Below are 9,437 nucleotides of genomic sequence, written 5' to 3'. Positions count from 1 at the left end.
TATACCCGGTGGGGGCCGCACCCCCCCCCCCCCCCCCATACTCGGCGTATGACTTGTCAGGCTTGCTATGCTAGTAACTTACATAACGTTACATATGAAGAGATATCTCTCATGTAGATAGCCCGCTATTGTATCGGTGAAGTCGTAGAGGTGTGCTGAAATGAGTTAAACAGTCAGCATGTTAAGTTCATCAGTAAAGGGAAAAAAACAGAGCTTGGTTGTGCCCAGCGTTGTATTGAACCGTGACACGTTTTTACATGATCAAAATCTCATAGCACACCACGAAACAAAACAAATTCTTTATACAGTACTGTGATCATGCTGATATCGTCTCAGTTTACTTCAAAATGTACTTGGTGTGAGATTGGGGCCTGCGTAAGAGCAACACAAGATACTCTATTGTTGTATAGGAAGAAGGGTGCATATACAATACCATTTACCTGTCAGGATCGTTATCAGGCTTCTGCAGAGGTTGCTGATCATTTGAATCAGGTGTGTTGAAGGAGGCAAACATCTAAAACATGCAGGATAGCGGCCCTCGATGACCGGAGTTTGAGACAGACCCTTGACTTTGTGAAAGTGTATGTACTTGTTGTGCCTCTCACTGTCTGTCTCTGATATTGATCGAGGAGCAACTATATTTGATTTGTGGTAAATAAATACCATTATTCAGAACAAGTAAATGAACTTGGATAATCTCCCGATGTACACTTGATCATTTTGTATTTTCAGGCACTGTTTTCACCTGTTTCTCATCTGCAGATCTACATAAATTGCTCTCTCTGAATGGCCTGGCCAGCACCTGTCATGTGACCTACTTAAAGAAAACCTGGGGGGATACCAGTATCAATCTCAGCTTCTACATGAGTTATGAACTTAAACCCCTTCTGGAGCATGTCTGCCAATACGAGCCGTAAGGTAATGTAAAAGTGGCGATGTACGTTTACGTGTAACTTGGGTGACAGTAAGCTAAAACCTCATAGTCAGAAATATAAACCCTATTAAAAGTGGAAATGTGAGGTTTTATGGTGTCACATGAGTGCATTTTGCTGTACAAACAAGAGGAGGCGTAGCTTGTCATGGAGCTGTGACTTTGTCATGAAGCTGTCAGGTTTTGCGGTCAGAGCTTGGTGGAAGGATTAGTTGAGAATCTTATTTTCATTTTGGGGGAAACAATGGAAATAGTATCCATGGATCCATTTTCGATTCTACTCATACTTGTTAGGGTTACAGCAGGAGAGCTGGAGACGATCCAATCTGACGTTATTGCATGAGAAGTGGAGGGCGTGCTGTATAGACAGACAACCATTCATGCCACATTTGTACCTATGGAGCCAATGTAATTTTGAGGAACTTGAAATACATGATTTTGAAATGTGGGAGGAAGCAAAATAAACTGATGAGTTCCACTTAAGCGAGAGAGCATGCAAGCTCCGTAGAAAGGCCTGAGTTGATATTCAAACCCGGAATCTTACAATTGTGAAACAGATATTTTTCTGTACAATTACCAGCTGTCACCATTTGGAAACCATCAAGTGGATAAGGAATCATTTCTGGAACATTTTTAAATGTGGAGTTTGCTTTTTTTTATGTGAATTTAACATACATGGTGGACACACTGCAAGTCTGACACCGACCCGAATCCACCCATTTCTTGCATGCTGCCACACCACGGCGGGATAAAAAGAAGAGTCCAAGCAGCAGGGAAACAGTTTGTGAGCATGCAGGACCGCCGGATACAAGTATGGGTCCACGTCGGAGCTTGGCTCTGCAGGAGCACGGTGTCCATCCCGACGAGTGCCGATGCCAGGGCGCACACATGTTTTTGCGGGCAGAAAGGAGAGCTAGAGCGAGCTGATTAGCGAGTGACGGCCGTTTCGGAATATTTTCTTCACTATCGTTCAATTTGGAAATGAACATTTGACTTCTCAACCTGTCAATGTTGAATACTGTTCCATGTTTTAGTGCTATTTGTTGTTGTAATATTTGCGCATTTTGTACAAAGTGTTGATCTCATGTTGAGGTGTCTCTCGTTGTTCCATTGTAGAGACCTGAAAGCGAGGACCAAGGCGAGCTGAAAAGCAGCCCTTCCCGGCTGCCCTTTGGCAAGAAGCAGCTTCCAGCCATCCCCAAGAATGTGGCTGCCGTCACCAAGCCGGCGGCCTTGGGAAGCCCCGCCCACTCCACAAATGGCCCGTATGCACCCTACGGCCCCTTTTACTTGGAATACTCCCTGTTGGCAGAGTTGTAAGTTGCCGTGGCAGCGCGTGAGGAATGATTTTTATTTTATGTGCATTTTGAATTGATTTGCCTGTCATGTGACCTGCAGCACGCTCGTGATTAAGCAGAAACTCCCTGGAATTTACGTGCAGCCCTCTTATAAGTCAGCACTTAGTAAGTATGCACAAAAAGCATGGCTTAAAAAAATGTGGGACTTTTTTTATTATTCCTGGTCAGATTTAACACATTTGTGTTCCTGTTCAGTGTGGTTTGGGGTCATATTCATCAGACATGGCTTGTACCAGGATGGAGTCTTCAAGTTCACTGTGTATATCCCAGATAACTATCCAGATGGCGATTGTCCAGTGAGTAATGTTTGGTCTGGTAATGGTCTGTAACAAGAGAAGGGGGGGAGACATACATCTTAAGCTTATACCGATTTGGAACTTCTGAAGGACCCACACATGTAAAGTGGTGACTGCTCCTAAAGTCTATGATGTACACACATAATCCGTCACACGCAATTTCTGCCATTGTACCAAGACTGACCTCTTTGAGGCAGCGTTGTACCACAGGAAATCCAGACTGAGTTGGAAGAAGATAAGCTAACAATTCGCCTAACTAGTAACTACATTGCTGTTACAAATGCATATCATTGTGATGAACAGCTGTGAGGCATTTCTTACAGCATTCAACGCAACACAACCACATCCTCCTTGGGTTGGCCCAACTCTGTGTTGGCTGTACACAAAAAAAAATCTTAAATACTGAGCAGGTTTCACATTTACAATTGTAGCATTGTAGTATGTTTTCCCCACCTCCTAATCTACAAAGTTAATGTCATTGCCAACTCTTTCGGACACCAGTAGATCTCAGAAATCAATAAAAGTAATCTGTTTATGTTCTTCACATCTCTCTGTTTAGCAAACTGTTATGCAGGTCTAGTTAGCTAACCAAACCTGTAAAGCGTAAAAACAAAACGTGTCTACCTTTTGATAACAGGTGCTTTCTAGTGTATATACAGTACATTCGTCGTTATCACCCCATGTTGATGCTGCTCCTCTTTTTGGTGCTATTTATATTTGTAAAAACAACAATGTGCGGAGTAATCATTTCCAAATTTCGACCCAGGTCTTGCATTAGCTGTCTTTGAATGTGAATTTAATGGCAGACTTCCATCCCCCACCCACCCCAGATTTTCTGATCTATGGTGGTCTACTTCACATGAATTCATGTTTCAGGAACTCCCTCTGCAATTGGCTCACTGTGATTGATTTAGTTTTTATCTTTGGTTGTTGTGTTTTACAGAAATTAGTGTTTGACATGCCAGTCTTCCATCCACTTGTCGACCCAGTGTCTGGCGAGCTTGATGTCAAAAGAGCTTTCACCAAATGGAGGTGAACACAAATACAATTGACACATCAAAGGCCGATATGTGTAATTTGCCGTTTTGTTGTTTAGGCGGAATCACAACCACATCTGGCAAGTCCTCATGTATGCACGTACTGTTTTCTACAAGATTAACACCTCAGAACCCCTCAACCCAGAAGCTGCTGTACTGTGAGTATCCATGCTACATTTTTTTTTTTTTTAAATTAGAGAAATCAGAACAAATGCAAGGTACAAACGGATTTGATGTTACTACCATGGGATTGCTGCACCTACGAATGTGGACATTGTTATCTTTAAGGCTGGCTTTACATTATAGCTCCAGGTGCCCACAGTATAGGGGGTGGAATCCTCCCTTGAATCATCCATCCCTTTTCTTTAGCACTTGTTCTTAATTTGGGCCGAGAGTGAGCTGGAGCCTTTTTGAACAAAGTTTTCATAGCCCTCTTCCCCCTCAGGTATGAAAAAGATGTGCAGTTGTTCAAGAGTAAAGTGGTGGACAGTGTGAAACTATGCAACAGTCGTCTGTTTGACCAGCCCAAGATAGACGATCCCTACGCAATAAGGTTGGTAGGTCATCTTCACTCACTAGATGTTTCAGTGTATGAAAAATAATGTTGTCTGTCAATGTGTTGCAGCTTTTCTCCGTGGAACCCAGCTGTTCACGAAGAAGCGAAAGAGCGAATGTTCACGTACAAAGTAAGTCCATAACGAGTTTGTGGCATGTGCTGTCCTAGGGTGCCCTCACACCTGTAGTTCGCTTTCTCGTGTCTGACTCAAGTTTGTAAAAGAACACACAATAACAGATGACTTAAAAAAAAAGTGAACAGTCACACCACCACGGTTAAACATATTTTTTTTTTTATTGTATTTATTCATTTTTTTAAACCTGCAGTGTTTTGGTGCTTTCACATATTTTTGTGTGCTGCATTAATGTTATTCATTTGTCCTAGAGACGACCCGAGGACCACTACAAGGGTACACAGGGCTCGGGCCTGTCCTGGGTCAAACCCGGGTCGACGCAGCCCTTCAGCAAAGATGACAGTCCTCCTCGGAGTTGAACCCACGCTTGCAGCGCCACTGACCGTTAGGAGATACCCGCAGCGCCGGCCACACCATATTTGTGAGCCGGATCCTCAAATAAGGACGTTATGAATATTGCTTAGCTTTAAAAGCAGCGCCCACCAACAGCTTTAGCATACACAAACCAAGTTTATAAGGCAAAGATGACAAATGGATGTCTCCAATGTAGAATCTATCAATTCTTGCAGATGTTTTAGGATCCATATGCACATGCTGGCAGGGCTCAGTGACTACATAGTGTTCTAAAAGTCCAAAAAGAGTGCAGTGGGTGTCATGATCTCTCGGCTCAGGACTGCTTTTATTCATCATGCAAGGAATGTCAATCACAGCTGGGTAAAGACCAGACTTCCAATCTTTCAATCATTTTTATTTTATTTTATTTCTGCAGATCGGTTTTAAACATGTTGCTCAATAAAGAGACATGTCTTTTTTAATCTGCTTTTTAAAGGTTTGATGTGTAAATAAGAGGTTTGTTTTAATGACAAAAAATAACTTTTCGGTTTGTTTTTTTTCTTCCCGATCCAAATAAATGACTAAAGCTACCCGAAATGACTCCAAAGGTTCATATTTGTTTTTGTTTTGTATTTTCTTCTCCACTGTCTCTCCGACCTGTTTCAAGGATATTAAAATCTAAACTTTGTATCTTTTTAATTTTATTTAATTAAACTTAAACACCTGGATGTATATGATTGGTGCTTTTAAAAAAAGCTCCTGTATCGAGCAGTGAAAGATAACAGTTTTTTTTTTCCCCACCCCAATCAAAGTTTTTGTTCTTTTCAAACCCATTTCCTTTCCTGCATAAGATGACAAGCTTAATCATTGCTTTTCTGTAACAATAAAAATGTTGGTTTGTTACGCATGTTGTGATTTTCCTCTTTTAATTGATTTAACCAGCAATGTTACCAGATAATGAATGAAAATTGACAAGAGTAGGTAAATCCTACTAATTCTGGTTAAAAGTATGGTATTCAATGGAATTTTATTTTGTTTTTTGTTATGCCATCGTATCCCAACCAAAATGTATGCCACATTATTTAAATAACTTCTAACCATTTAAAAGTTTTTTTAAACTGTCCATCTTAATCTCACAAAGTGAAATTGAATCTTTTCATTCTTTGGGATACAGCAGTTTCACAATAAATGATTTTTGGGAATGTAATGGGGGTGGGGGGCAGTAGGTACAATATCGGTATGTTTTCCTCACCAAATTAAAGTTTCACAATTCTTTAATATATTTGTCAGGATTACTATTCAGGTTGATATATTGCTTTGCCATTGAAACAGATTGATCTAGAATGATGAAACTTTAGTACAGTATTTAATTTTTTAAACATGAATTTTATTGATATTTTTATGTTGATATTCATCAAATATTTCATTAACCAATAAATAACCCGAAACAAAAAAAGTGAACATTGTTTTGGTGCTTTTACAATAGCGCACTTATTTTTGGGATTAATATTCGTTTTTGGAACTTACTTCTTTATTAATCCCCCCCCCCCGCCCCAATTATTATTTTTGAAAAAATGTCACATAAGGGTGCGTAAAGAACTCCTATGTAGTGAGAGAATGACATTGTCGCTTGATGGAACGCCCCCATCAAACTACGTACTATAACAGTTGAACGCTGCTCGTCGCTCCAGGTGTAGTTCACGGTCTTGACCACTCGAGGTCCGTATAGTCCCACGGTACGCCTGACATCTCTGGGGCGCCTGACATGTTCGCACGGGAGGACTGACTTGTAGTCCATGTGCCAAAGTAAAAGCTCTCCGGATTGGCTTCTTTGGCTTCGAACGCGGCCATCTTATGCGCCGTGTCACGACACCACAACACACGGGGACTTTGGCCCGGAGGTACCGTGGTCAAATCAACCGCTGTCCAAGTGTGGGCGACGCCACAGCGCCTCGCTCTCTCACACCGGGTGAACGGGTTTGTTGTAGTATTATTTGTCTTACTTTATTCTAATAATATTTTTTTTACATGACACTTCTCCGGGGTGAAATTGCAGCGAACGCCCGGACGTCCAATCAGGGAGGAGGTCACTAGTATGCAAATGTGCCCTTATCGTCAGTCACGTCAGCAGCGGCGGCAGCAACACAGAAGCAGCCAGCCAGCAACACCCGCGGAGGTGGCGGTGGTGGTGGCCGGGCTTGGTTTCGGGCTTGGCGGCGACGGAGCAGCGGCTGTGCCGAGGTCGCCCGGAGAGGAGCCAACTTCAACGAGAATACGCACGCATGTGTCCGCGATTGGCGTCGCTTCCACCGGTTTCATTTCGGGTAAGTCACCGCCGCCTTCCCCGACACTCGCTTCGCTTGATGCGCTTGTGTGGCTTCCCTTCGTAGAGGAAGCTGTCAAACGCCCCGTCTCTTCGCACTTGTTCCACGCACTTTTCGAAGAATACTAGCCGGACTTTTGGCGCAGTTTCCCTGCCGAAGTGGAGCTGGTTGCCCAGGGTCCTGAACTGACAGCGACCGGTGCCGCTCGGTGGGTCGGTAGTGAGCTTAACAGTTCGCAATTGAAACTGAAACTCAGCCCCGGAAATAACACCCGGCGTGGTGGTTGCTATCTCGGACACCATCGACGCCGACCACCCCCCGACCTCCCTACTTACATCGACACCCTCTTTCGACCAAACGCCCCCACCCATCTGCGACACCTTTTGGCTCGTCCTTCGTGAAACTCACTGACTGTCTTCACCATAGTTTGCGCATTTTTTCCTTCGACATAGTTTGCATAATTCTTTGAGAATTTTAGCTTTGTACGAGCCATTGGTGCCTTTTTGGGGAGGGGGGGTGAAGGGGGGCTGCAACTACACGACACGAGTTGACTTCAGGATATTTGCTCGAAGTGACATGAAGGAGTATGGAAACGAACTTTTCTTCGCTAAAGAAAACGAAATGGCTCAATCGAGGGGTTTATATGTGTGTTCGTGTGTTTGTTGATCTTATTGGCCAGCGCCGTTGGGGTGCTGCAAACAGCTGGAAGTCGAGGCATGTGACGTTCCCTTCGCCTGGAAGGAAAGAAGCAATAGGGCGCTTGGAAAGGCCCAGGCTGATGTTGATCTGCTGTTAATTGATTGAAAGAAAACGTGTTAGGCTTGGCTTGTTTTTGTGTCACTTCCCTTGCTCCTACCTCAATTGTCAATTCGTTTTTGATAGCACTTAGAATGATGTCAACGAGGAAGTATCAAGAAACATGACAGTCAATTGTCTTTTTTTTTGCCTACTGTTGCCTCTATTTTACAGAGATTCTACAAAATGTTCAATTCACATTCCCCTGCATTCACACAGAACACAGCAAAGTGGGATCTTAAAAGATATGGCATTTATCTACCACTGTTTACTTTTTCATGCAAAACCCAGCAAAGAAGGCTATTACACCGTTGTTAGACATGTATCCATTTATGTTTTTCATACAGGATTTCATGTGTCTGTTTTCAATCAGCCACATGCCAAAATTAAATGTTTAACAAGAGATCTGAAATTTATCCACCGGTGCTGTTTACACACAACCCAGCGAATCATGATATTTGCAGTTTCATCCAATGACAAAGCATCCTCTATGCGGGTAATTAGATCAAATCAGATACCTATGAAATACTGAACAAAATTGGTATATCTGAGCCTGAATGTTCGAGATGGTATTTTACACAGACCCCAGTGAAGAGGGATATTTGCGGTTCCACATGGCAACACATCATCCGGTGATTAGACATGTGGTGACATCCAGCCACCTTAAATCTCGCTACAGGGTCAGATTGGAACATCATCCAACGTATGACCAATCAGGTTCTATATTTTTTTTTTGACATAAACATCAGAACACACTTCCTCATCTTCAACTGTATCCAACAAAGTGTAATATTCACCTCTAGAAGACATAGGAGGGAGGAATCTTCACTATACCAACATTGTTTGGCCATGGCGGAGGTTTGCAAGTTACTATTTGTTTCTGTGGTTCGTGGTGATAGGGTCAAGGCCGAGTTGGGTGACTGGGCCTCGTTGGTGCGTAACAATATGCTAAAGACAATACGCTCTCTTTTCTTTTGCCAATGCTATCAATACAAATATGAAATCTGGATTCCTTTTTTTAACTGTATTTATACAATCAGCTAAATTAAAGCCATTCGGTCATTAAGTCATGGAGAGCAATTGTGGGCAACCTCCTTGCCACAGTGTTTCATTTATCCATCCATCCATCTATCCATTTTCCGATCAGCTTTATCATCACAAGTATCGCGGAGGTGCTGGGGCCTATCCCAGCTGCCTTCAGGCAGTCGGCGGGGGACACCCTCAACCGGTTGCCAGCCAATCGAAGGACACACAGAGACAAACAACCATCCACGCTCACACTCACACCTAGGAACAATTTAGCGTGCCCCATTAACCTGCCATGCTTGTTTTTGAAATGTGGGAGGAAACCGGAGTACCCGGAGAAAACCCACGCAGGTACGTGGGAGAACATGCATACTCCACACATGTACCATAGTGGTACTGAGCTTTGGAGCCCGACCTATCATGCAGCTGGTACAGGGTGAACATCCCCTCTCGCCAAGCGCCAGCTGGGATAGGCTCCAGCTCACCCGCAACCCACGGAAGACAAGCGTGACAGAAAATGGATGAGTCGATGGAAGGATGGATGGGTGCATGATTCTCCGTGCTGTAGCTTAGGTTTTTGTTCCTACTACTTTATTGATACATATTGCATACTGTATAACTGTCAGTCTTACATCCATCCGAATTCCC

At 43.2% G+C, this 9,437-nt stretch overlaps 1 protein-coding gene across 3 annotated transcripts in view; it reads left to right on the top strand.

The window, feature by feature from the left end:
* Positions 1 to 5,547, top strand: part of aktip (akt interacting protein) — a 6,545-nt gene extending 998 nt beyond the window's left edge. For 2 of the 3 annotated variants that reach the window (XM_019866806.1, XM_019866805.1), the window contains exons 2-10: positions 763 to 918; positions 2,048 to 2,247; positions 2,330 to 2,394; positions 2,485 to 2,585; positions 3,529 to 3,617; positions 3,682 to 3,780; positions 4,068 to 4,175; positions 4,248 to 4,308; positions 4,563 to 5,547. In XM_019866806.1, coding sequence (XP_019722365.1) covers positions 871 to 918; positions 2,048 to 2,247; positions 2,330 to 2,394; positions 2,485 to 2,585; positions 3,529 to 3,617; positions 3,682 to 3,780; positions 4,068 to 4,175; positions 4,248 to 4,308; positions 4,563 to 4,670 — 879 coding nt within the window. In that variant the 5' untranslated portion in view covers positions 763 to 870 and the 3' untranslated portion in view covers positions 4,671 to 5,547. Of the gene's footprint in view, positions 1 to 732; positions 919 to 2,047; positions 2,248 to 2,329; positions 2,395 to 2,484; positions 2,586 to 3,528; positions 3,618 to 3,681; positions 3,781 to 4,067; positions 4,176 to 4,247; positions 4,309 to 4,562 lie in introns of all 3 variants that reach the window. The other variant, XM_019866807.1, reaches the window with a different exon arrangement.
* The last annotated feature ends 3,890 nt before the right edge of the window (positions 5,548 to 9,437 follow it).

The sequence above is a fragment of the Hippocampus comes genome, unplaced genomic scaffold (assembly GCF_001891065.2).
Source record: "Hippocampus comes isolate QL1 unplaced genomic scaffold, H_comes_QL1_v1.1 scaffold82, whole genome shotgun sequence".
NCBI classification, from domain to species: Eukaryota; Metazoa; Chordata; class Actinopteri; order Syngnathiformes; family Syngnathidae; genus Hippocampus; species Hippocampus comes.
Note: the sequence above shows the minus strand (reverse complement) of the source record. Positions and strands in the feature narration are given on the sequence as shown.